At 43.4% G+C, this 26,449-nt stretch overlaps 2 protein-coding genes across 5 annotated transcripts in view; both read left to right on the forward strand.

Moving 5' to 3' along the window:
• Positions 1–7: 7 nt before the first annotated feature.
• HEATR3 (HEAT repeat containing 3) lies at positions 8–23,350 on the forward strand. Of its 4 annotated transcripts, none has more exons than XM_077185140.1 (15): positions 8–146; positions 1,814–1,986; positions 2,769–2,856; positions 3,795–3,907; positions 5,621–5,730; positions 6,496–6,636; positions 7,386–7,669; positions 7,931–8,021; positions 10,946–11,103; positions 12,108–12,190; positions 12,448–12,584; positions 15,178–15,266; positions 16,039–16,182; positions 16,285–16,461; positions 17,295–23,350. In XM_077185140.1, exons 2-15 carry the CDS (start codon positions 1,940–1,942, stop codon positions 17,412–17,414), a joined length of 1,782 nt encoding a protein of 593 aa, XP_077041255.1. In that variant the 5' UTR covers positions 8–146; positions 1,814–1,939; the 3' UTR covers positions 17,415–23,350. The 4 variants fall into 4 exon arrangements, with proteins under 4 accessions (XP_077041255.1, XP_054496479.2, XP_077041256.1 ...); XM_054640504.2 differs by lacking the exon at positions 8–146 and adding an exon at positions 309–467; XM_077185141.1 differs by lacking the exon at positions 8–146 and adding an exon at positions 776–894.
• Positions 23,351–23,921: 571 nt separating this feature from the next.
• The window catches only part of TENT4B (terminal nucleotidyltransferase 4B), a 41,447-nt gene continuing 38,919 nt past the window's right edge, over positions 23,922–26,449 (forward strand). The window contains exon 1 of the mRNA XM_054640763.2: positions 23,922–24,614. Within this exon, the coding sequence (XP_054496738.1) occupies positions 24,073–24,614 (542 nt within the window). The 5' untranslated portion in view covers positions 23,922–24,072. The remainder of the gene's footprint in view (positions 24,615–26,449) is intronic.

Genomic DNA, 26,449 nt, shown 5'->3' on the forward strand with positions numbered 1-26,449 from the left:
AACTTCAGAAAATTTATAGCTGCACTCTGTAACTTTCATACCGGACCAACATTTCCTGTATTTGATGTGGGTCTTAGAGTATAAGATACTGACACCAGAGAGGAAACCCCTTCCAGGTTTCCATCCTCCAGGTCAATCCCGCCTCTGTAAGTGCCCTTAGAGGAAACTGTTTCTATTGATAATTTTCTTGTTTGAGCGCAGCAGGCGCGGTGTCCTCCCTCGGTGCGGGGCGGCGGGGGTCGAGCGCGGATGTCCGGCGGCGGCGGCAGGGCGGGGTGTGCGGAGCGGGGCGGGCGCGGCGCCTGCGCGGGGCCGCACACGTGGGCGCGCCGGCGCCGAGCGCAGCCATGGGCAAGAGCCGGGCGCGGCGGTTCCGCAGGGCGCCCCCAGCCCCCGCCGGCCCCGCGCTGCAGCGCGATGGCGAGCGCGGCCCCGAGGAGGAGGCGGCGGCGGAGCTGCTGGAGAAGGTGCGGGCGGGGGCGGGCGGCGGGCGCGGGGCGGGCTCGGCGGGAGCCGCGCTCCGGACCGGGGGAGCGGCGGGGGCTGCGGGGCCGGGCGCGGGGGGCGAGGCCTCGGCTTCCCCCGCGGCGGTGCCGGGCGAGGGCCCGGGCGCGGTCGCGCCCCCGGCGGGAAGGAGCCGAGCGGCCGCGCGGGGCCGCCCCTCCCTCCGCTCCGCTCCCCTCCCGGCCGTCGCTCCCGCGGCGTCACGGCCGCGCGGCCCGGCGGGGCGGCACCGGCACCGCCCGCGCTGCCGTGCGCGCTGCGGCGGCGGGCCGGGACAGCGCCGTGCCCTCGGCCCTGCGCGGGCCGCCGGGCCGTCCTGGCGGGGCTTGCGTTCCGTCTCCCCGGCCGCAGACTTCTACTCGGCCAGAGCCAAGTGTCCAAGAGACACACGTAAGGAATAAGGGATAGAAAATGCTGAGAAAGACTGGGTTTGGCCACTTGTAGGCCATAGTCCTGGCTTAAGTATTGCGGGTGAAAACTGATGTAAATCTCCTTCTGCAGGTGTGACTTTAGAATCAGAAACGAAAATCCGTTTTCCTTTAAGAAATTAAATCCCCTTTGCTCACTTCACTTCATCTTAATTCATCGAATAGCTGACTGATTGATTATTCTTCTGGACTAACCTGTTTAGGAAAGTGAGGGGAAGGGAGAGTAAATAATGGCACAGGTGAGGATGAGCTATCTTTTTCAATAGAGGCAGGATCTGATGTTACTACTCTTCTGTTCTGCTCTTCAGCAGATGTTTATTTGCCAGGTTTTCAACAAACTCCATGGCCTTCCAGGATATGCATTTCTACTGTGTTATTATTTTTGCAATTTGTAATTCTTGTATCTCACCTAAAATTCTGTTACAGCATTTGTCAACATTGTCTTGGGGAATGTCGGGAACACTTGTTTCTTGGTGTTATGCAGGTGCTTTTAATTTAAAGTCTATTTTTTTTAAACGTTTCTTTGGCTTTTCTATATGTTGGCATGTGTTATGTCTGTTATACTTAATTGATGATATTTTCCCCTCCACTTCAGTCCATTTTTAATATGTGGTAATTGAGGTCTCACCAGTGCCAGCTAGTGTCAAATCTGTGTCTGGACTATGGCTGTCTTGTCAGATACCCAGAACAGCATTTATCTAGTCATAAAGTTAACACACATAACCCAGGCAAGGATTTATAAGCTTTCATGGAAGTTAAAAGTTCCTGCTTCCACTCAGGAGCAGTAAAATGGGAGCCACAGAGCCCTGATCAATCTCTTCACTCAGTAAAACCCTCCAGCTCCCTTTTCCCTCAGTGTGATGTGCTCTGTGTCTCCTCAGCTGCAGCATCCCAGTGCTGAAGTGAGGGAGTATGCGTGTGCCAGCATTTCGCAGCTGCTGCAGCAGAAGCAGGTCATCCCCGCCTTTGTGCAGCGGGACGTGGTGCGCTGCCTGGGGCCGCTGCTGATGGATCCCAGCCTGGCTGTGCGCGAGACGGCTGCGGGCGCTCTCCGGTAAGGGCAAATGGGGGATCCTGCACGGGGGGAACTGTGGGGTCCTGCTGGTGACAGCTGTGGACTGCAGTGCCAGCCTCTCTTGCTTTAATTCTGGTCTGAGGAACTACGCCTACATCAGCTGAAGTCTGTGAGAGAGGGGCTCTTCTTGCTCTGTGAGACTTCAATGGCAGGAGCAGGCTTTATGAAATGTATGGCTTTATGAGGAAATAGTGCAGTTTGGATGGCATTTTGTGTCATGATGTTTTAATACAGATAAGCATTCTAATTCATGAATAAATGGAAATAATGTTTTATTTTTAACTCCAAAGCTATTCTCTTGTGTTAATGAGGTAGAAGACTAAAGCTACTGTTTAAGCAAATTGAGTTTAAAACAAAAAGTAGCATGTAGGGGGATAGAATATAAGAAAGTAAAGATGGTATAGAAAGTAATCTTACCCCTAAGGAGTTGCAGCTGGGCCAATTAGCAAAGATTAGGAACAGGCCTGACTTTAACAGGCCACAGCTGTACCCAATGAGAAGAGTGCTATAAAAGAGTGGGGTGGCTGGTTGAAAAGGAACTGGAGTCAGTTGGCTGCTTTGTGAAGAAGAAAGAGTTAGTGCTCTGAGAAGCTGCCCATGAGAAACACCAAGAAGATGAAAGTTATGTGATAAGGAACCCCTGCGGTAAGATGACAACATGCCATAACTTTCAGAGAAGAATATCAAAGGTATGGGGTTTTTGAAACATTCTTGGCAAGTATTGTATCTCATCCGAAGCATTAATTCTTTGTTTTCCCTAGAAATCTGAGTGCTTGTGGAGGATTTGATGTCTGTGATGACATGGTAACAAGCGACATCATGACACCCCTGGTTGTACTTCTGAAAGAGGTGTGCTTGTTTTTATTTTGATTTTAAACCTGATCTAGGCATTGAATTGTCCCATATACAAAAACAGTTCTGTTTCCGTAGCTGTTAATACAGTAAGGTACTTGAAAGATCTTTTGAAAGAATGTTTTGATAGGTTTAGTGATACAAAAGTTATTCCAAAGATTTCTAACCACTGCCTTCTGGCTCCTGGCCAGCTAACTTGTGTCCATGGTGAGGTTTACTGCCTAGGATGATTTTTTGAGTGAAAGGTCTGGAGATTTTGGGTCTGTAATGTCAGTTAAGACAAGTTTATTCTGTCAGTGAGAATCAAGGTCCTTCATTTATGTTGCAATATTATTCTAGTGGTGTTTTTTGGTGAGCAATTTTGTCTCAATGGATATTTGTATGTAGAGCTGGGTAGTTAGTGGAGAATAACATGTACTGAATTTGTATTTTTTGTTTGGTCCAGGTGTTGCACTGCAGTTTGGATATTGCATTGGTTTCTCTTACCTGCTGTCTTTGTATGAGCAACCTTGAGCAATATTATAATTTTCTGTGTGTTTCTTCCCCATTTTAAAATATGAGTAATAGTATTACTATAGAGGTCAGTAAGGTATTAGCTGAGTTAATCTTTGTGGTTAGAAACAACTGTTGACAGCTCCAGACAGACAATTAGCAAGAAAGAGTACTTCAGGTTGCAAAATTCCCAAGTATTTTTTTTTATTTTTTATAGAAAGTGCTTCTAAAGACTAACTGCAAAGTAAGTACTGTAAGAGTCTTTCTACAAGAGGAAAGTTATCAATGGTTCAAGTTTTCATAAAGAAAGGAAGCTAGACAGGTGTTGTGGTAATAAACACTGCATTAGAGGATCTCTCCATTCAGTGCTGATAACACTTTAAAGTTTTGCTTCTCTTTGTGGCTGATTATTTCCCAACCTTGCTTCTTTTGTTTGGTTGTAGTGCAGCACTGGACTGGATGCTAACCAGCTCTCTCCAAAGAAATGCAGAGGGGTGAACAAAAATTATATTGAAGACATAGCCAATGAGGCTATTAATTTGCTGTGGAATATATGGTAAGTACTGTGTAAACACTGGCATTTTAGCCAAATTAAATTGTTCCTGAAAAGAAGTGTGGTAATAGAGGCAGAAAAGAAATTGTTGTCCTGGCATGGGAAGATGCATTCATTTGCTGATTCTGATTGTGTTGCTCCTACATGTACCTTGCTTTAATAATGATGAGCCCTCATCTCATCTGAAATAAAAGTTTATCTTCTAGTATATATTACTTTTTTTAAGTGAAGGATTCTAAAAGTTGGCAAGTAGTTTTAGAAGAGTAACAAATTCTTTTTCTACTGGTCCTTCATCCTGAGTTCTGATCCTGTTTTCTGAATATGTTCTGTCATAGTCTGTTGTTTGGGTTGTGGCTTCTTGCAGGAATTTCCTGTAGGTCCATATCACAATACAAGAAATGGGGAAAATGAAATTCTAATCAGTGGATCAGTGCTCTAGGAATATGAGGAGTTTTTATACTACTTTCTTCCTCTGCAGGTCATCCCAAACATTAATATTAACTGTTTGGGGCAACTATCCCTTAGTTACTGGGACACTGATAAAAATTTACTTATTATGTGAGAAAATAATGTAAATTGTTCTATTAGTAGTTTATATTGGAAACACCAGGTGAAGGAAGAGAAATGGCAACACTATTAATACAGAAATTACTGTAAACATTGAAGTGATACAAATCTGTTCCAAAACTCCTCCTTGAACTTAGTGTTGTTTCTCTTTTTTTCCCTCACATTGTACACTTTGCATAGAGAATTTTGTTTAGCACTGTACAGTGCCTCAGTGGAACTGCCTCTGTGCCCGCTTGTGTGATGTGGCTGCTGGCTTGAGGCCTTATTTTTAAACTGGGATATTTATTTTTTAGGGATTGGATTCTAGGACAGTAGATAAACTCCTTGTTCAGCATCTTGCACAGAATACATGACCCTTTGTAACTGACTCAGCAATGTTGTGTGTTCATGTTTATTTTTGCTTTTTAGTCAGTGCTTGAGAACAGGAAGTATGATTATTAAGTGTGATGTAAATCACTTCTGTATTTTGAACTTTGTGGTAATGAGTGTGAACTGCTTGTTTCCTTGCTGATTCTGATAAAATTAGGGCTGGCATCGATGCTGAGACATAATATTTTCAAAATTAAAGTTTTGAAGACCCTTGCAGCTAGTTAGCTCCTGTGCTTTCTTTAGTTTGAATTACTTTTATATCAATATATCAATTTAAAAGAGAGAGTAGCTGTGAGAACTTGAAGAAACACAAATCCCACTGTTAGGTAATGACAGTAACTGCATTTCTGAATGGTAAGAGCAGTCATTTTTGGGGTGAGTGGGTACTGAGTGAGAGGCAGCAGCCTGCTCTGCTGGCAGTGGGTTTGTGGGTGAAGTCTCCTGTGGCTGCAGGAAGCCCTGGGCTGGCTGGCAGCCCACAGCTCTGAGCTGCCCTGCTCACTCCAGCAGGAGCTGTAGTGAGGCTCCCAGACAAACTCCAAACACTGTGTGAGGAGGCAGCTGGCACAAGCCAGCTTTCCTCAAAAGTGTCCAGGATTTTGCAGCTTCTCTTTCAGCATTTTGTATAGTTGATCATAATGAAGGATAGCTCTTTGACTAATGCATAATTCTTAGGTCGCTTTTAAAAATGTGAGTATTAACAAGTATGGGGAGCTTAAGATGTTGCTACAGTACTTTTTTTCCTGGAAAAATGTTTGACTGATCTTTTCCATACATTAGTGAATGCAACAATACTGCCCTATACATATTCAATAAAGAAGGATGTCTGGAGGCTGTCTTACATTACATGAAGAAATTTGCCACAAATGTGGATCTGGCTATTTCAGTAGGTAAGTGGTAAAAAGAGAAGAAAAGGCTTTAAAGATACCTTTTGTTTTTAAATTGTATGAATGTAACACTCATATTGCATTCATTGCATAATGGACCTGCTTTAGCATTGCTGAAGTTTGCAATGAGTGTAAGACTGTAAATTCATTTTTGAGTAGCACATAATAAAGAAGTTGACCTCTGTTGCACTTATTTTCAGTTCAAAAGAGAATGGCTTATTGGTGGTTACATGGGAAGAAAAATTTTGTGGGATGAGGGCTTTAAAGGCAGGCTGTGTTTTTCATTTTATTTTCATGTTTTGGTAATGGAGGGTTTAATTTGTTGAGCAGAGGAGATAGTCCTTCTAAAAAAACCCCAAACAATTCCAATCACTTTCAGTCTGGTTTTATCAGTATTATTGTTATTATAGTTTCATAATGGTCATACAGGTATGTGTGCTTCCAACATTTTTTGTATGTTGTCCATTGTCAGTATATAATGGATAAATTTAATTTTGAGTAGCTGAAATTATTATAACCGATTCTATGGCTGGTGTGGTATCATCCTCACCCTGTTTTATGTATGGGTTTGCCACAGAGTGTCTTTCAATCCAAAACACAGCTTGTGAAGCACAGTGTCAGGCCATTACAACATGATGCTGCATGAATTTTTTTTCCTGTGTCAGCATTTCATTACTCCAGCTTTCAAGAGGATAATGCTGTCTCATTAGCAGAGCAAAAGCTACTACTGGGTTTGTTAATTATGTTTGCTCTTGTTGTTTGCTGCAGCAAACTGCTTGCAGGCAGTGACAGAAGATAATCCAGATCTTCTTTCTTCATTTAATGCTTCTGCACAGCAAATACTGGAAGCAGTGATGTTGAGTCCAGAGAGCACCATGAAGCACATCCTTCTGAGAACACTGATAGCAGGTACAGTGCTCAAGGGGGGGTTCACTGCCTGGGGATGGGGAGCCTGGCAGGTAAAGGAGGCTGGGAAGGACAGAAGGCTTTGTCTTCTCTGCTCTGGTCTGCACATCTGATTGTCAAGGTGTACAGATGGTTTGTGAGGTTATATCTGCCTTTTGGAACTGCAAGTAGGTATTTGCAACTAGTTTTAAAACTGGCATGAATGCTTGATTCTGAATTCAGCCCCTGCTCAGTGTGATAGCCCACTTTAACTGCTCATTTAGGTTTTAACAGTTAAATGAGTCAATAATAAGTGGTGCAGTTGTTGTTTTGATCTTACTGGCTGTAAGTTTTTTTGCCTCAGATTCTCTACCTTGAATTTTTATTACCTCAAATGTTTAACCATGATGATTTTTGATACTGGAGTGTAATAAATTAATTTTGAGACTCCTTAGAAAATGATTCTTGCGTGTGGCTTTGTTATCTCAGGTACAGAGTAACACCAAGGTCGCTCCACATAAATATTCTGTAAATATTTACATGCTGAAATTTACTTGAGCTTAAGATGTGGGCATAACAATTATTACAGATGGGTATACGAAATGTTATAAAAAAAAAAATAGAAATCTGTAGAGAAAAGACTTTAATATTTATAGTGAATATAAGCACTGAGTATTTTAAGTAGTGGAGGCTGTGTCCTTACAAAATGGCTATTACAGAACTAGGAGTTGAGCACTTCAGTAATTTCTATAATTTGGTTACCTTGTATTTAGGCACTATCTGGAATATAAAGGATACCATTCCACCAGGCAGCCTGGGAAGCACGGTTAATGCAATCCTGAAGATATTTTCAGAATCTTTGGCAATAGATGCTGGTGAAACAATTATTCGTATGAATGAAGCTGAGAAAAACAGGTTAAAACTTGCTGTGGAACCAGAAACTGAAGAAAACATGAGTGATACTACAGAAAACTGTGTTTTGAGTGAAGATGATAACATGGAAGAAATACCAAAAGGAAAACTCAGAAGAGAAAATGATGTTTCAGATTTACTTCCAGTAAGTGTGGCTGACTCGCTTTTGGACAGCTTTAGTGCAAGTGGCATTCCTTGAGAATTAAATTTGCTCTGGAACATCCAAGAAAAAGATGGTAGATAACACTGCTTGGGTTTGTGTTTTGGGGTTTTTTTCAAGTTTGGGTGTAGACTGAGAAGAGGAAATGGCTGGGACTGTATTTTTAACTGACAGCTTGGATACTTTAAATGGCACTTGTATGTTGTTTTCCAAAATCAAATTTGGTTCATGTTTTTAATTTTTTAGTCTGATAAGTGGGAACTGAAAGAAGTGACAGCTTTACTGACGGCTCAGCAGACTGCTCTGGAGATCATTGTTAACATGTGCTGCAGTGAAGGTTTGTAGAGTCTCGTTCATTGCAACTGTTGTGGTGTGTTTTGTTTCTGAGTAGGTCACCTCTAGGTTGCTGTTTGCTCATCTGGGTTTTCAAGGGCAAATGCCCTTGGGCATGTTGTCCCTGATATCCTCATCTGGTGGCAAAGTAGGTTTTCATTTCTATTACTAAGGTAATTGTTTTTTCTTCATTTAAGTGACATACGTTGCTTAATTTTATTTTTTTGTGTGATCCTGCATGTGCAAACATTTAAGAACAAACAAAAAGGGACTCGTGCCAGAGAGATATTTCCTGAAGTGTTGCAGCAATATCTTTGTTCAGTTAGAGTGAGGTCTGACTTCTGGTGCAAGATGTGTGTGAATCTGATTGCAGGATGGGGGCATCACATTTTTTAAAGCAGATAAATCTTATGGCTTTGATTTAGTTTTGATACCACAAATGTTGCAAAATTAGGAGTAGGGACAGCTTTTGCATGGAACTCTGGCAACAATGTAGATCTTGGCTTCCAGAGTTCTGCCTTTTTGAGCCTTGAGGAGGAGGAGAGAGAGAGGCTGTTATTTGGAGGGGAGTAGGATATAGATATTCTGTATCTTTTATGAACTCTGAAACTGTTTTGATAGCTTTTTTTCTAATCTTCAGGAAAACAAATGAGAGATTATCAAATTCTATTTCATAAAGCCGACAAACAAACAAAACTAATCCCCTAAACCCTCCAAAACCTGAAAACTTTGATTGCTATTATAGTTTTAGCCTGCTGTAGGAGTAATTGTGTAGAAAGTAACTGAGTAAAATGTTCAGGTTCTTATAAAATCCACAGTAATGCCCAGTTATTCCCAATGGTAACTTTTTTTTTCTTTTACAGCACAAGGAAATTCTGCACCTAGTGTATGAAGCTCCTTTCATAACTGCATTTCTCATCTAATGAGCTGTAATTCATAGCTTTCCCCTTTAATTGGAAAATCTCTTGTGGATAAGCTGCATATTCTGCCATTCACTCAGTGTAATGTAAGATTGATTGTGTTGTATTTTGCTACAGTACTTGACCCATTCGCGGGCAGACAGTCTCTAGAAATTAGGATGAATCCAGAGGCAGCTGTTCATTTAATTTTCAAATTATTTGAGGACTAAAATAGCTTTAGCCATTATGCTGAGTTCATAATAACACTCAAGTTGCAACAGAACTGAGAGAAGTAACCAGGCTGGTGAGGGGTGTGTTGTTCTGAGCACTGGCCAGTGCTTGGAAGGAGCAGAGTGCTCCTCCTTCACTGCTGTCCAGTCTGTAGTTGTGGGTCACCAGTGCTAGGTGGGGAAGGCATTGCTGCTGGAAATGCCTGTGTTTCCCAGAGCATTAGAAGAAATCTGATCATAATTATGGGCCAGTGTTCTCGATCCCAGTTCCTGCTCTGCCCTGGTCACTTGCTGTCAACTTATGACAACTGCTGTCTTTGTTATTGCTGAATTGCATTGTCAGCTTGTATTGTAATCAGTTCGTTTTCAAGGGATGTTTTTTGCCTTCTTTGTTTTCTAAAGATGCAAAAGGAATTTTTTAGAAGAGGCAGGAGACTGGAAAGGGGATGTCTTGCTTTGTTTTCATATCTCTTGCTGCCATGGTTTGGTAAAGCATGAAAGACAACCATTTTCTCATGCAAAGGCTATTAACACCAGCAAGTTATGGCTGTAGAATTAATTGGATATTACCATAAGATGCCTGTGTGGTCAAGTTGCCACACCTTGACGTCTTTACAAGCCTTTACATCTGATAAACCATAACCATCACCTTCAAATAAATTTGCACAGTACAAGTGAAATGCATTCATTTGGATCTTTCTTGCTGTATTTTTTGAGAATTTACCTTTTGCCCCAGAAATGCATGGCTGTTCCTGTAGTTACTACAGGACCTACATCTCGTGAGGATCTGGGTTGTCAAACAAAATTACTTGGGGGTGAATGTGATAGGTGGGTTTTTTTGTCACAATAGTTAAATATCCTGACCTATGTGCACAGAGCTTTCATCTGTTGGAAAGGAGGATCAGTCCAACCTGTAGACTTAGGACTTGGGTAAACACTAGTTAAAATGTAACCAGATTTAAAGAAACTTCAGCTAAATGAGTGTGAACTCTGTGGATGTAGATAGACGAGTTCAAATATAAATGAGGGTGATTTTAGTTTGTGCTTGTCAGCCAAAGTCCCTCTTCAGCTGTGGACAGGTTATTCACACAGCAGCCTGTTGTAATAGAACTTCAACTCCTCTCACCATATCTGCCCTTAAAGATCTGCTGGTAGTATAATCATGTAAGTAGCCTAGTTCAGGTTTAAGATAATAAATCTAATTTATGTGAAATGTGTTGCTTGAAATGACTATCAGAGATTATTTGGCTTTCTTTGCTGTCATCATTTTGTTTCAACTGACCTTGCTGTGGAGACAGTAACATCTTCATCCAGCCCAGTTGCTGCCCAGGCAGAGGACATCTGTCTGTGGCTTCAGTATTGCCAGAGGAAACAATTGCCTTAAACTGACTGCAATTAGTAAACAAGTTAAGTTAAACTGGTGTATTTGCATGCTTGAATCAACCTCAGAAAATGAAGTGGTACAGTCCAAGTTAAAATCTTAATAAGTCTTTATGAAATGATTCTTCTATACCTTTTTTGATATTTTTAAACAACCCATTGTTAGTATTAGCAATTAACATGCACGCCTATGAAGAACTTCTCTCATAAGTATATTTGTGTCTCAGTGAGTATAAAATATTTTTAATAAAATATTTAGAAGTGTGGCTTAGTGGCACTTGGTTTGTGAGGAGTTTGTTAGAGCCCAAGAACTTAAAGATTCCTAAACAAAGACGTCTGGAGGCACCAGTTTCAGTTGGGAAATGAGATACCTGTTGCGTGAGGGCTGTTACATTTACAAATCTGTCTTGTGCTCTCAGATCCCTCTGATGATGAGTGGGAAGAAGTCTCCAGTAGTGATGAGAGTGACTTGTTCATGGAAAACTCATACAACGAGGGGAGTGGGCTGCTGCTGTCACCCCTGTGCCTCTCTGATGAAGTTAACTCAGCATTTCTGAACAACCTCATTCCAAAGAAGGTAATTGTCTTCTGTATTATTTCCAGCACATGTTACAGTCTTTCCCTTGTTCCTGCTCTGTATCCCAGGTTAGGCAAACAAATTACTCCAATCCACCTGGAGGAAGGGAGTATTTTTTAAGTGAGTTTGGCCCCACTTTTTTGGCCTAGAGGTGGTGCATCGTTGCATGACCTAAATAATTTGCTCATGTGAGAATAGAAGGGTCATGTGCTTCAGAAATCTGGTAGGTCTTTTTAAAATTTTTTCCCCCCCAAAATACAAAGATTTTTATTCCTTGATTTGGACATGAAAAAGATTACCCACAGAAAGAAAGGAAACTTGGCTGAAGCGTGACAGCCAGATTTCTGTATTAGCTAAATGAGGTGGAAGTAACATTAATGAATGGCAACAGTCAGCACTGAAAAAGTGCAAGTTCCTCTCCCTCTGTTTTATACAAAGTGTGTGAAATACAGTACTTGGCACTGACAGGAAATCAGATGTTTTTGTTTCAGAGTTGTTTTGCTCATTTTTATTTGGGGTTGTAAAGGTGAAGTTTGTTATTTGAATCAGTTACTGTGTTAGCTCGGCAGCATTGTAGAATTCTGAGCTAAGACATCAAGGTATGAGATGAAAACTTTGAAGGCTTTTTGTACTTAATAGCCAGAGTTTCATGGCAAGGCCTTCCAGACTTGCAGCTATCTGAAAATCCTGTAGCAGAATCTATAAGAAGAAAGAGCTAAAGAAGAAAGAATAGCAGAGGCCTAGAAAATCACCTGTTGTCAGTACGGTTGAACACTTTACGTACTCTGTGCTAAACCCAGTGCATAATTGCAACATTTAAGTGATAGAGGAAAACTCTGGCATTTTTAGAAGCAAGATATTTGCTATCTGGAAAACTACAAATATGTAGTTTGAAGTATCTGTTTGTCATTAAGCTAAAATTTCAGTCTTCCCTCTGAACACACTATAAAAAAAGAAACGGAAAAAGGGCTTTATTGCTAAACCTTTCTTTTTCCCCTCCTCAGATTCTTGAAAAAACTGCTTTTCCGAACAGTGTTGCTGTAGACATCTGTATGCACAATCCATCTTGGAAACCATTAATTAAAAAGTAGGCATTTCATTGTCTCTCTTACTGTTTTTCATGTATATTCAGTTGTTTTAGAACTCTTAGAAGGATTGTCCATCTTTGGGCTGCTCTTAAGATCTGAAAACTGGTAGATCTGATAGATGACTTTGAATAAAGAGATATGAATGTTTTTCTGAGCTGCATACTGCATCACAGCCTTATTAAATTAAAGATTCCTCTTTATATTTCAACAGGTGTGTTCAAAAATACCTGCTCAGTGTGTTTTTTGTTTGTTTCAGACTGAATGCAGTACAGTGTAGAGCTTTAACGTGTCTTCAGAGCATTTTGTTGGTGTCAGATGTGGATTGTCTTGGGGGAGCTTCAGCACTTCAGTCCCTTGCACAGCATCTCTCACAGCTGATCTTTTCTAAAACAGGTAAGATGTTTGGTCAAGGGGGCTTGCTGACCCTCTTTTTGGATTTGCTGATCATCTAGATAGGAGGCAGCCATGTTCCAATGCTGTTTACTACTAACTTTATCCCTCTGATCCTTCAAGATAAGGATACTGAATGTTGGCAATGTACTGACAGGACAATGTATCCTGTTAAGATGTGTTTATCCAAAGTGCACCTTGAGCAGGTCTGCTCATAGTGCAAGAACCTGCTTCACGTTTGGGTCTGCACAGAAAGTCTCTGAGTGGATTAACACTGCCTTCTTGGGAGACCAGAACTGTTTGCTGGATCATATTTGTCGTAATAACAGTTTTTCAGCTATCAGACAAGCATGAAGAAGATGGGACATTTTCTTTTTAAATGCCCTAACTAGCCTAAGGAGATGTGAAAACAAAACATGTCTAGCACAGTCTTTCACATCATTTTTTCCTAGTAATCTTACCAAATTATGGCAAAAGCAATTGGTGCAAAAATCTCAAGAATGTTCATGCTTATTATAGTAGAAAAGAGAGCAGCCACCTTGTCCCCAGGATGTGTTTTATGATTATGATGGCTTAGCTTTATTGGAATTATACTTGTAGTAAGAAAGTTTGCAAAGTTGTTACAACTAAGTGTTAAAGCTGCTCAGCTCCCTGTTCTGAGAAATTGAACCCTGTTGTGGGTTCAATTTCAACAGAGAAGGTAATAAATTTAATTCTTCTAAAAAACCTATATATATATCTGTATATATATAACCTATATATATCTATATGTAGATATATATTAGATCTGTGTTTAGACAGTGGAGTCACAATCCCTGGAGATGCTGAAGGACAGACTGGATGTGGCACTCAGTGCCAGGGTCTGGTTGACAAGGCAGTGATCAGTCACAGGTTGGACTGATCTCAGAGGTCTTTCCCAGCCTCACAGATTCTGTGATGCATCCTGATGAACACTAGAATGCCTTCACTGTGGTTCCTCCAGGGTGCATTATTTCATAGACATGCTGTGGAGGTCTCCCCATGCACCTGCTAGTACAGTGTTACTGGATCATGTCTACAGCAGGTAGCATTTCCAGCTGCTTTCTGGGATCCTGTACATGAGAGCAGCATCATTTCCATAATCCTGTTGGATCATTTATGCTATGATCTCTCTGTTACTGACATGAGAGAAGCTGAACCAAGATTGGAGAAAAAAAAAAAGGTTTAAGAAAAGCCCACCTGTTTCCAGACTGAAGATGTTGGGTCCCTGACAGGCTGTTTTCTTCAGACTATTCTGATAATCTTTGTTTTAAGGTCAGTGGTGATGGGTTTCCAAAAAATAAGAGCGATTCTTATAGCCTGGAAAAGCTGCCAATACTCCAAACTGTCAGAAAACATTTTCCCTAAGACAGTTCTGTTGAAGTCTGGCATATGTGTGGCTTTGTCATTTCTCATCTCTTAAAAGCTCAAGAAATTTAGTTACCTTCCCTTCCTTCAAGTGTCTCTATTTGTAGCCATAGATGTAGCTCATGTAGTGCTTTGCTGTGATGTATAAAATGACACTGCATTAGTGCTTGAAAATGCAAAACATACTTTTTTCTCAATGTCTTTAAAGACATGTGATTAGTCTATGGGAACACTAAAATGCAGTGTGTGGAACACTAAAATGCAGAAAATATCTATGAAAACATATCCAAGGAAGTTCACATAAAATATGCTCATGCTTGAAGATAGGACTTCCAAATTTTGGGTCTACATGTTATGCTTTGTTATAGAAAGCTCTCAGATGAAGCTGAAGAAGTTGCTATCTGAAGACAGCTAAGGATGCTAAAATTAATTAATTGGCACAGGCCCATTTTTTCGTGTTTAAATGCTGTGTAATGAAAACTGCCAGATAGAGCTGATAACATACCAACATGTGGTTAGAAGGAATTCTGTGGTTTACAGAGTGAAAGAGAGGCATAAAGATCTGATTGTTTACATGAGAAGGGAGGAGATGCACATAAATCAAGAAGTTGCATCTGGAGTGGTCCAGAAAATAAACCCATTAGAGGAAAATGAAAAGCCTCAAGAAATGCAGAACACAGATTGGAGGTGATGGCTGCTACTGATGAGTTTGTAGTTAAACAAGAATAATGCAGTGTTTGAGTCATACATTCCTGGAATGTTATTAAACCACCGGAAAACATGCTCTTTATATGAATTGGAAAGAGTCCAGGGCTCTGGGTGTCTGAAAAGCTTGCTTAAGAAGGCAGAAGAAAGGAGATGAAGTATGCAGTCAGCTCCTGCAGTTTCTCAGTTCCTGTATGTTCCTCCATGTGATAACAGTTTTCAGCTGCTGTTCTGGTGACAGTGGCTGCCACTGTCCCTTAGGTCACACAGTGTCTCAACCAGGGATGTGCCTGGAAAAGAGGCCCAGCTGTGTTCCAACCTCAATGCTGAATTCAAACAAATCACTATGGTTACAACCTACAGAGACCAGTCTCTGAAAATCTAGCTTTTCCTGTTGTGGTAGTACCTGGAGAAGCAATTAGGGATTAAGGAATTTGTATTTCTTTGCTTCCTGTGTCCCTCATATTACTGTTTAACTTCTGCTCTGGGTTCTGTTCTTTGACAGAACTCCCTACAGACACAGAATTCCTGGAAGCTGTAACCAGTGCTTTGAGGGCTCTCCTACAAACAATGGCATCAAAGAACATCTCCCAGGTAAAAGCTTTCAAACTCAAATGCTCTGCTAGGTTCAAATTCCTGTGAGATTGGGCTGGAAAGTTTTTGAAACAAAGCAATATAATTTTAGTTCAAAAATTCAGCAGTTGTGAAGACTGGAAAAACAGATTAGTAGCATTTACTGTGTTTTTCATGGAGCTTATTGGAATATTTTTTTTGTATATCTCCTCCTCAACATGTAAACAAACGAAAGGTATTACAAAACCAGAATAGCAATAAATCAACAGGTATCTTTAGAAGATAGTTATAATGATAAATATTCAGAATTTTAGCACCTAGAAATATGGCTTATTTCCTGATGTCACCTATCTGGTGGTCCTTGAATCTTGGTTGGATATGAATTAGTGAGTTGAATACAGGAATGAAGTGTAATGATTTGTTACACAAGACACAATGCTAGCTAGTCTGCTAGTCCTTTCTGGCCTTAAACTGAAAACTGAGCTTTTATGCTGTAAGTTGTAATGAGCTGGAAGCAGCTATTGAGCTAGGTAAATTTGTGAGAATCTCAGAACTTTTCCTTCAACTTCATGTCAGCCTTGGATATGTTCTGGAAGAACCAAGATGAAAGGGAATTAAAATTTCTTGGTAATTGCATTTTCAGAATTCTTAAAGTTTTTATAATCTAGGACTCTGTGAAGAATTTGCCTGTGTTTTGTAAAAGTACGGTGTCTAAATGTCATATTTCAAAATTTCCATGAAAGTGTAACTGTGTGTGTCTTCCTTCTTTGCCTCCTTTCCCCTTGCTGACCAGTGCATGACTCCTGAGCAGCTGTTGGCTTTGTGTGAGGCTGGTATTCAAAGCAGCAATGCCAGTGTTAGAGTGAACGTGGTGAGCATCCTTGGAATTTCTGGCAGTGTCCTGGCAAAAGGACAAGATACAGCTGAAACACTGAAGGTGAAAAAGCAAACTTTGCATTGCAAGCTTAAAAGAATTTTGATGTTTCTTTCAATTTTCTTTAGCATTGCTGGAAAAATCAATTCTTCTTTCTTATTACAGATGATTGGAAAATTTCTTCTTGAGGTTGCTATGAAGGAATCTTCTCTTGTGGTAGCAGGAGAAGCCTTGGATGCACTTTTTGATGTATTTGCAGATGGAGAAGAAGCAGAAAGGGCAGCGTTACAGATCAAGTTGCTTTCAACACTGAAGGAATTTCAGCCAGTGTTCAGAATGAGGGTAGGCATCAAGGGCAGCCTGCTCAGGGTCTCAGCACACAATGTGGGTTAAAAGTTGAGTTTTGGGCTCCTAGAAGATTTAATTTATTAAGGTGACAGAAAAAAAGTGATTTTCTGATACTCCACTTTAGAAGAAAGCAAATACCTTAAAATTCATGGATGTGTCAAGGTAACAGTGCAGCACCTGTATTGCAACATCTGCATTACACCATCAGTACTACTGATGTCCAAATCACTGTATTGTTCTGAAACAGTTGTGCAAAAATCCTGCAGATGTCTCTGGAGGTGGAAGAAAAGTCCTTTCTGAAGTTACGTTGACATCTTTGGTTTTTAACTTGCAGTAGCAGTTGGATGTTTTTGTTCCATTCTTGGTTAATTAAAACAGTTCATGTATCCTGTATTTTCAAGAATAACAAGGCTGGCATTCTAAGCTGTGATTTTAGGTACATCCAGACTTAAACAGAGACTGACCTTCCACACATTGTTTCTTTGGTCAGATGCAGCCTGAGGAGTGACTTCCATAGTCCAGAAGTACATACCTGATGGTGCTTCAGTTGATAGGTTAAATGTGCAAGGTTTTCCGTATAAAAAGCCACAGAAAAGAAGTGCATGTCTCAGATTTTTGGATGAAATAATGTGCTATTAGTCTAGCTTTAGGCAGCAGTGCATTATAGTAAATTGACTTGCAGAAATAATTGCTGAGCTCCACATGTGCACATGGGAACACCTTGGAGTTCTCAGAGAACACCTGTATACAGAATTACAGTAAACTTGAGGTGATCTGGCAGGAGAAGCTTCTCCATCAGTAAACCATGTGTTCTTTTGGTTTTACAGATACGAAAAGAAGGCAAAGGACAATATAGTACAGATCAACTGTGTGTTCTTGACAATGTGAAGATGAATTTGAGAAGATTCATTGCATATCAGGAGACACTAGGGAAAACCCCAACTTGAAACATCGAGGAGCTTTTAAGGTTTTCCTTAATGAGTAATGTTTTCAAAAATATAACTGTTTTGAACTTCCAAACTTTACTGAGCAGAGCAGTTTTGCTTTGATGTTAATGCTACATTTTATAACATTCAGTATTTTTATACTTTTGGGTTGATGCAATATGAGAGACATATCAGCATAAAAAACCCCGTAGCATACCCTGAGGTTGTTGGAGTAATAAGAAGGTGCTCTTTAGGTCCTGAGGGCTGTACATAGCACCACTGTCATTGCCTGGATATCTTCATATACCCTGGCAGAAAACTACACTTGTGTGGAAAAGTAATTCTGAAAATATTCTTGGTCATGTGACAGATTGGAAAAAAAAAGTAAAAGCTCAAGGTCTGTTTCAGGGAATGGAGCAGTGGGAGAATGTTCATATTTGCTCTTACCTGTTCCTAGAATTGCACAGGCACTTATGGCAGACTTCCCCAAAGAAGTGTGTGACAAATGTGTAGATGGCAGTCAGCTTGGATCTGTTATTTCATGAGGTTCATCAGGAGAAAATTTTCAGATTCATTTATGATAAATTCAGTATGATAGCTCTTTGCTGTGAAAATCAGTGTAAGCAGATCTTACACTTAGACACAGCACCCTGTCTTTATTTTTATTGGTATTTCTGAAAATTAGGTCTCCTATTTTACAGTCTTCCTTTTAATTCTACATCAGCACAAGTTTGAATTCTGGGAAGTAGTAAACCTAACAGAAAGTATTTTTTATACTGAACTATTACCTGAAGTAAATTTATATTTGCTTAAAATACCTTTTGCAAATATTTGTGATGGAGATTTTTAAGCTGTAAAATACAGAAAATATTTTTAATAATATCATCACTTTATGCAAATTGTATGGTATTTTCCATATATCAAAAGCTTTGGTTTTGTTTCTGTGAATTAGGTGTCCTCATACACATTTTTCAAGAAAAAAACCCACAACTAAACACAAAAGCATTTGTTTTGCTGGGTTTTGAAATGGGAGGTTTTTTTCTCCTCTCTCAATGTGCTGCCTTAGCTCAGGCATCCAGTTTTTGGCTAATTTTTTCCCATGTTAAAAGCATGGAACTTAAAAAGACCAAATTTTCTTGGTTTGTTAGATTTCAGTCTCTAAGATTGCAAAGTAGACTTGAAAACTGACTGGTAACTTGCAAATGCCTGACTTTCTGAAACCTTGACAAGGTATTTCATCAGTTGCAAGAGGAAGGAAAGATGAGTTTAAGCAGCTGTGCTGCCTGGAAGTGCTGTTACTGCTGTTACTTGACAGGAGTCAGATGAAATGTGTGATGTGATGCCTGCCACTCAAAGGAGTGAGAGGTGGCATTGGGAGGGCTCAAGGGCCACTGGGGCTGGACTAAAGAAAAGCAGAAGTCAAGAGCATGGGGCAGTTAAAAGGTTATCCAGGGATCTGGCAAGGCAGGCAGTGAAGAGGTCTGCAGTGTAACAGCTGAGGAAAGGTGGATTATGGCATAATACCCTACAGTGTGTGGATTTTAATCCTGGTGTCAGTTATATTTGCTGTACACTGAGGATAGTGTACTGTTAGCCTGATGAAAGGTATTAGTATTTGTTTGGAGCACTTAAAGGACTTCCACGTGAAAATTTCTGCTCTCATTTTTTGGGTACTATATTAAATTGCAAAGTTCTAGATTGGAAGGGATCTCTGGAGGTCTCTTAGTCTAGTCCTCAGATCAGAGCAAGGCTGACTTGGGAGACAGGTTGTGCTAGGCCTTAAGCACCTCCCAGAATGGAAATTCTGCGACACTGGATGGACAGCCTTTTCCAGGGCTTGACTTCTCTCACTGGAAAGACTTTTTTTTTTCCCTTTTCCCCTTGTGCCTTGTAGGACTTTCCCCTGCTGCAAAATGTGCCTCTTGTCCTTTGACTGCACACGACCAAGAAGAGCCTGGCTCCATCTCCTAACCCCCACTTGGCAGCTGAAAACAGCAATTGTATTTCCCTCTTCTCCAAGCCAAATAAACCCAGCTTTCCCAGCTGTTCCTTGTACACCCTCTCACCCTCCAGCCATCCTAGTGGCCTTCTGCTTGACCAGCTCTGCTGTGTCTTGTACTGAGGCCCAAAACTGGACACACTACTCCAGATGTGATCTCCTAGGTGCTCAATAGAGGCAAGTGATTGGTTTTCTTGTCCTGCTGGCCCTGCTTCTGCCAGCACAGCCTGTTATTTGTTAGCTGTTGTCACTGCAAGGGTGCCCTGCTGGCTTCAGCTTGCTGTCCACCAGGACCCTTTGGTCCTTCTCTCCACTCAAGAGCACTGTCCCAAATGTAGGAATTTGCATTTTGCAAGTGTAGCAGCCACAATCTGTTTCCTGGGGACCATTAGAAAACCAAAGTATGTTATTTTTTGTTTTGGGTTTTTCTTTTAGGTTGATAATGACAAGAAACATTTAATCTACAAATACAAATCTGGAAGTTGCAGATAAATATACAGAAGATAAGGCATCCACTAGAAACATGGTTTTCTTAATATTATCAGTTAGGCTCTGGTTTTTTTTCCTTCAAGTGAAAAAACAGACTGACATTTAGATCTTAAACTGTTTTGGCAATAGGAAGGCACAGATTATTTTTTTGCTATGCACTGATTAGCTGAATGTCTTGAAAAAATATTTTCACAATGAGATTGGTGCATAGTACAAACCATATCACTTAAAGAGGAATATTAATGCATCTATGGAAGACAAAGCAAGTTATGAGTAAAGAAGCATCAAATCAGGGACTAAAACCAGATAAGATACACTGACACAAAAGAGCTAAGCTACAAGATTGGGGCTACAAAAGTTGTTCTTACACAACTAAGGAAAATCAAGGCAGCAGCAGAAGTGATGATAATATGCAATTAAATGTTTTGGGGGCTCTTTGAACACTGGTTTATTTAATGGGTCTAGGGTAAGCTTCAGACAAAGACAAGATCCTTTACAGCCTACAGAAGGGGAAGACAGATCTTGATGGCAGAAATTAGACTGATGTAGACAGTGTGTAGCATAAGTAAATAGATACTAAATATATGTAAGTGATCTTCATCAGTTAATCTGATCACACAGATAAGACTGGTATCAAAACAGGTATCTGAATTGGGTTGCTTATTCTGGTCCCTAAGGCATCATCTGTCTGCTTCAGTTAAAAACCACAGTCCTTGGAAAGTATGGATTGCTGCTCTGCCTGTGGCCCTGCCTGATGCTGAGCACAGCAGACTGGCTCTGAGCTGAGCTGTGATACCAAAATAGGTGCTGAGCTTACCTTGCTCTGGGATCAAGTAGAGGGTGAATGAGGCTGTGGGTCCCCTGCCCTGTTCAGGAGCAGCAGGACCACTGACATTTTCTGCTGCCTGCAAAATGTCAAATTCCCAGCTCTAGAAATAAGGAATTATCACTTGTGTGCTTTTATTCTTGCTCTCTATGAAAAGAAACAAGTGGCAAGCTTTAAATGTGTATTTGTTGTTTATACATCATGCCTTGACATTCAGAAGCAGAAGATGGCTGTATACCACAGTCAAGTATACAATAGTTTAACTTTTTGGGGGTTATGGTATAGTAATTTTTTGCACAGTATGGAGGTTTTGGTTTTTTTGTTTTTTTTTTTAAGATGGTCTTCCTAGAGGAACAGGAATAACTTCAACTGGTAGTACTTGGCTTGGTTTGATGTTTACATTTTGAGAGACAAATACGAAAAAAAATGAGAGCACAATAAAATTACAAAATGAGAATTGTGTTGGAGAACTAATGAGTTTAAAATTAGTTTGCAGTTTAAGTATTATAAATTAAATTCATATCTTGTGGAATATTAACATAAAACAACCAGCCAAAAATGTCCATAACCTCAAGTTCTGTTTCCTTAGTGAGGGATTTTCAATAAAAACATTCCCAAGGATTGGATGGAAAAGTCTAGCCTTACATTTACTGTTGCAAATTCCAGTTCAGGCAATGGTAGTGGTAATTGAAAATAATGTAATTGTTCCTTTTTCGCACAAGTGACTGGAGCAAACAATCTATATATTGTTTGTTCTGGACAAGCTGTTAAGATATATAACTTTAGGATAATTGGCAAAATCTGGGGTCTCTGACAGACAGCAAATGAAGGAACTTGAAGTTTTTCCACCAGGGCTGACACATAGTGAGCCTTTCTATTTGAAGAAGCTTTTATTTGAGTGGTGGGGGTTTTTCCGTCTAATTTTTAGATATTTTGAAACTTATTTTTTGTATCTTCTGGGATAAAAATTGAAGGCATTGAAGTAAATTCACTTTAATTTTGTTTCTGTATAATTCTGTAAGTTTCTTGTCTCTGTGAGAGGCGTTTTGTCAAACACACAGACGTAATTCAGTGACCACCTAAAGCCTAGTTTGAGGCTTGCACACATGAGGATATAGGAACACGATTTTTTCTTTTGAATCTGGGTGTCAGGAGCTCCTGGCCACTACTGTTACCTTATAGGTTTTAATCAGAGTGTTTGGGAACTGCACTGAGATCCCGTGGTAATAATCTGTATGGTATGGTATCCCATGGTAATAATATCTGTGGCTGCTGTGTGTTCTCAGCACAGTGAGGTCCTGATGCAGCCCTGGCGTTGTGAGGTGCTCACATAAATCCCTGCACAAAGATGTGGTGGGCTTTCAGTAAAACTTCTGGTTTTATGTTCCTGCTATGATAAAAATCCCATTTAGAATTGTTTTCTTTCTCCTCTGATGTGAGGTTTTTTCCAACTTTTAAGGAATATTGCATTAGCTTCTTCCCTCCTCTCTGCCCCTTCAAATGGAGAGTGAAAAGCACTTCAGAACTTCATGGAAGAATGGCTGATTCAGCTAGTAAATGCATGATGTTTCCAGATAACCCTTCCTGGGAAGTTCCATTTTTAGTAAATAAAAGTGTTAAAATTCAGAGCAGCAATAAAAAAACCCCAGTTTTACCATTTTGATATTAAAGTTTTTATGCCCCCCATGGCACACTTGCTAATCTAAAGCATTTGTGTTACTACACCACCTGTATTGTGTCTTGGTGCATTTGCTTGGACTAGGGTTGCTGCTGAGGAATCCTGCAAATTAATAAACCTCAGTCCTATAACAAAACCTGTTGACCTTTATATAAGGTCGTGCTATAAGTGTAGAAAATCACGGATTTTTGCAGAATTAGCTTTATTAAAAAAGAAAAGGAAACAAATCAGTTATTTTTCCTGTTGCATTACCCTTCTTAAGGGTAATGTAAAATCATTTATTTGACTTTGCTTTGTTGCATTTTTTAAAAGTTTTGCTAATTGAAACTTTTTTATTTGAATTTTTGATGTGCAGGGAATATCGTTTAGACTCTTCTTGTTACCTTTTCCTGCCATGCTTATAAATATCAGAATAACTGAAGAATGTGGGGTTTGGAAAATACGGTTATTCATAGTGGTTATTTCCCAATTCCAAGATATGTTCAAGTCCCACTAGCTTCCATTTGGCTTTCACTGGTAGTTTTAGGTGCAGGTCCTAATTCTCAAAGCAATTAAGTTTGTCATCTTAACCCCCAAATTAACCATCTTGCTGTGGTTAATTTTCTCTTGGGCTACGCAGATCAGACATGCTGTGACATAACAGAGCAGTGCTGAGGACAGTATGTTCTGCTCTGGGGTGGTGGGGAGAAGCCAGAACTTCAGACTTTGGCTGTCACCAGGAAATGGTGCTAAGTCTTCCTTGCAAACTGTTCACTTCACGGAATGCTTGAAATTGGAATGCGACTTTTTAATTCTAAACCCTCCACCTCCAGCTTCCTAAAGAGAAATCATCTCCCATGCAATTCTGCAAGTGGGGGAAGCACCAGGCCCTTCGTGCAAAACGCTGGAAACTTTGTAGCTGATATTAAAGATGTTTTAAAGCTGTAGTATGAAAACACTAAAAATAAAACCGAGTCTGACAAGAACTGGTACTACTCACTGTTGCTGTTTGGGGTATTGTGTATGTGATGTATTTTTCCATCCACAAAAAAGGCTGCACCTAGGCTGCCTTTGCCCCTCCTCTGGTGCAGAATGAAAGGAAGGAAGACCCTGAACTACCCCTACGCGTCCTCCCAAGAGTTTTGGGGTGGGGAGGGCAGCGGCAGCTGTCGGTTTGCCCACAGGCGAACGCTGCTCCGGGTGTGCCCACAGGGGAACGCTGCTCCGGCTGTGCCCGAGCCGCAGCCCGGCGCGCTGGCAGCGGCAGGGCCGGAGCCGCGGCCGCTCGGGCGCCCGCGGTGCCGGACGAGCGCTCGGCCCTGGGAGCGCGGCTGTTGCCCCGTGGGGCGCGGGGCCGCTGCGCGCCGGCGGCGGCCGTGCCGGGACAGGAGCCGGCGGCCCCGGGCCCCCTCCGCGGCTCGGCCCGGCCCGGGGGCAGCGCGGGGGCGCCGGGGGAGCGGCCGGGGCGCCGCCGCCCCCCGTGCTGCGCGCGGCCCGCGTGCCGGCGGCTCTCCCGGCCCGGCCCCGCCTCGCCGCGCTCGCCAGGAGGGGCGGGGGCTGTGGAGCGACGGCGGCAGCAGCGAGCAGGCAGGCGCGGAGCTGCCCTTCCATAGGAGCCGCCATTAGCGCTGGGACCCGCTGACAGGGTCTCGGCGGCGGCGGCCGGCGCGGCGCGGGGAGCGGATCAGCCGGGGTGGGTCCCCGTTTGATGGATCCCCGGATAGCCTGGTTCCAGCCAGAGCAGCTCGGCCCCTCGAACCGCCTGTGGATGCAGATCTGGGAGACCACGCAGGGGGTCCGCAACCTCTACTTCCAGCAGCAGCAGCAGCAGCAGGAGCAGCAGCAGCAACAGCAGCAGCAGCAGCAGCAGAGCGCCCCCGCCGCGGCCGGCCCGGCCTCCCCGCCCGGCATGTACCGCGCCCCCCGCGCCGACCCCCCGCCCGACTTCCTGCCGCTCGAGAGCGCCAACAACCCGCACAGCCGCGGCCACCGCCAGGCCTCGCCGCCCCCGGGGGCCGCCGCCTGGGCCCGGCCCGCGCGGGGGGCGCCGCCCGCCGCCGCCGCCGCCGCCAGCAACAAGAGGAAGCGCGACAACAAGGCCAGCACCTTCGGGCTCAACTACAGCCTGCTGCTGGGCCGCGCCCCCGCCCCGGCCGACGAGCCGGCCGCCCGCGCCCAGCCCGGCCTGGCCGAGCCGCTCTACACCGGCACCCCCTGGAAGAAGAGGAACTACAGCCAGGGAGTCGTGGGGTGAGCGTCCGCGGGGCGGGCCAGGGGGGCGCCGGACCCGACCGCGCTCGGCCTCCGGAGAAGGAGGAGGAGGAGGAGGAGGCGGGGGCCGAGGTCCTTCCCCGCCCCGGGGCCGCACGCCGAGGCCGGGCAGCGGCCGCCGAGGGGCCGCTGGGCCGCGGCACCTGGGGCGCGGCGCGGGCCCGGCGGGTGGCGCAGGGAGCCGGGCCGGGTCCGCGGGATTGGGCAGGGGCGGCGGGCGGTGGGTGCCGGGCCGGCGCCGCCCGGCCGTGGTGACAGCTACGCCCCGCCGGTGCTCGAGCGGCCTGTGCGGGGCAGCCCCTGCGCCGAGCGTCCCGCCGGGGCGGCGGCTCCGCGGGGCCGGGGCCACACGCGTGCGGCGGCGGTGCCCGTGTGCATGCTGATGGGGCGGGCACGCCTATCCGCAGGGACCGGGGCCCCGCCGGCCCTCCGCTGTCACCACCCGTGCACGTGTTACACGCTGCCGGCCGGTGCCGCCGGGCTCCTCGGACAACGCCGTTCCGCTGTCAGTGCCGCTTCGCGCTCTGCTCGGCGTTGTCGCTGCTGTAGCGCCGGGTGCTGCCCTCGCTGCTCACGCACGTGCGGCTGGCACAGGCACAGGGCGGGGGACAGGCACAGGTCTGGGGTACAGGGCTGGGGCAGGCACAGGGCCGGGGACAGGCACAGGTCTGGGGTACAGGGCTGGGACAGGCACAGGTCTGGGGTACAGGGCTGGGGCAGGCACAGGGCCGGGGACAGGCACAGGTCTGGGGTACAGGGCTGGGGCAGGCACAGGACCGGGGGACAGGCACAGGGCTGGGGACAGGCACAGGGCCGGGGTACAAGCACAGGGCCGGGGTACAAGCACAGGGCCGGGGGACAGGCACAGGGCCGGGGTACAAGCACAGGGCCGGGGTACAAGCACAGGGCCGGCCCGCCTGCCCTCTGCAGCGCTGTCAAGCTCACCTCCAACCCTTTGTGCTGCCTGCAGAACAAATGCGTGGTAGGGACTAGAACTTAAAAAAACAATAATCATCTGCTGGTGTCAAAAGAAAGCGCACAGACAGGGTAATTTCCCGGGGAGTGTGTTTTCTAAGACCTGACTGAGAAGGTCTGCATGCAGGCAGGCACCTGCTCTCAGAAATAAACTTCCATGCGTGTATAGTGTGCAGTGGTTTTTCTTGTGGGGTTATTAATGTTTGTCATGGATCTCTGGCTATGGAATGCATATGCTGATCTGAATATTTTGTCATTAGTGTTTTTGTGTTAGCTTAGGTCTCATCAGTGGGCATTGCATGATGAGCCCATGGAGACGGAGGGCAGGCAATCACCTATCTTCTGTTTACCTGAAAACTGATTTGAGCCCTCCCCTTTTTTTGAACACAGTGATGGCTTTTGATATGGGCGATGCCCTGGATTAAAGGCCATTCGGTAACATCTGTGGATTTTTTTTTTTTTTTTTGTAAAGTTCACGCTTTTCAAAACATAACCTTTGCCTTGAACCCTTCAGGGTCTGGATGACGGAGGTGTATGGTAAGAGTTGAAGGCCTGGCAGAGCTCACTTTAGAAATCAGTAGTGATTTAGTTGCATGAGTTTTTGTGTGCTCAGCTTGTACCTAAGGGTCCTTCAGTCCCCTCACACAGGAAAGCAACGGCCTCTTTGCCTACTGAAATTGCTGTTCTGTGAGATTTGTCAAAATGGCTATTCAAATTTGCTGATCATTTTGGAAGACTAGTTATTACCACCTCTAGCTACCTGTTTCCTTGCCAGCTCCTGTGTTACCTTTACTGCTGGGCTTACAATAATTTGTAAAATGACACGGCAGAAGTTGTAC

Source organism: Agelaius phoeniceus, chromosome 12 (genome assembly GCF_051311805.1).
Source record: "Agelaius phoeniceus isolate bAgePho1 chromosome 12, bAgePho1.hap1, whole genome shotgun sequence".
Lineage (NCBI taxonomy): Eukaryota > Metazoa > Chordata > Aves > Passeriformes > Icteridae > Agelaius > Agelaius phoeniceus.

Excerpts from the sequence above, each read along its gene's own strand:
- HEATR3 (XM_054640504.2), top strand. The coding sequence starts at position 348 with ATGGGCAAGAGCCGGGCGCGGCGGTTCCGCAGGGCGCCCCCAGCCCCC. Across the intron at positions 7,670-7,930 it reads ATGTTTCAGATTTACTTCCA|TCTGATAAGTGGGAACTGAA; the intron begins GTAAGTGTGGCT and ends TTAATTTTTTAG. Across the intron at positions 8,022-10,945 it reads TAACATGTGCTGCAGTGAAG|ATCCCTCTGATGATGAGTGG; the intron begins GTTTGTAGAGTC and ends TTGTGCTCTCAG.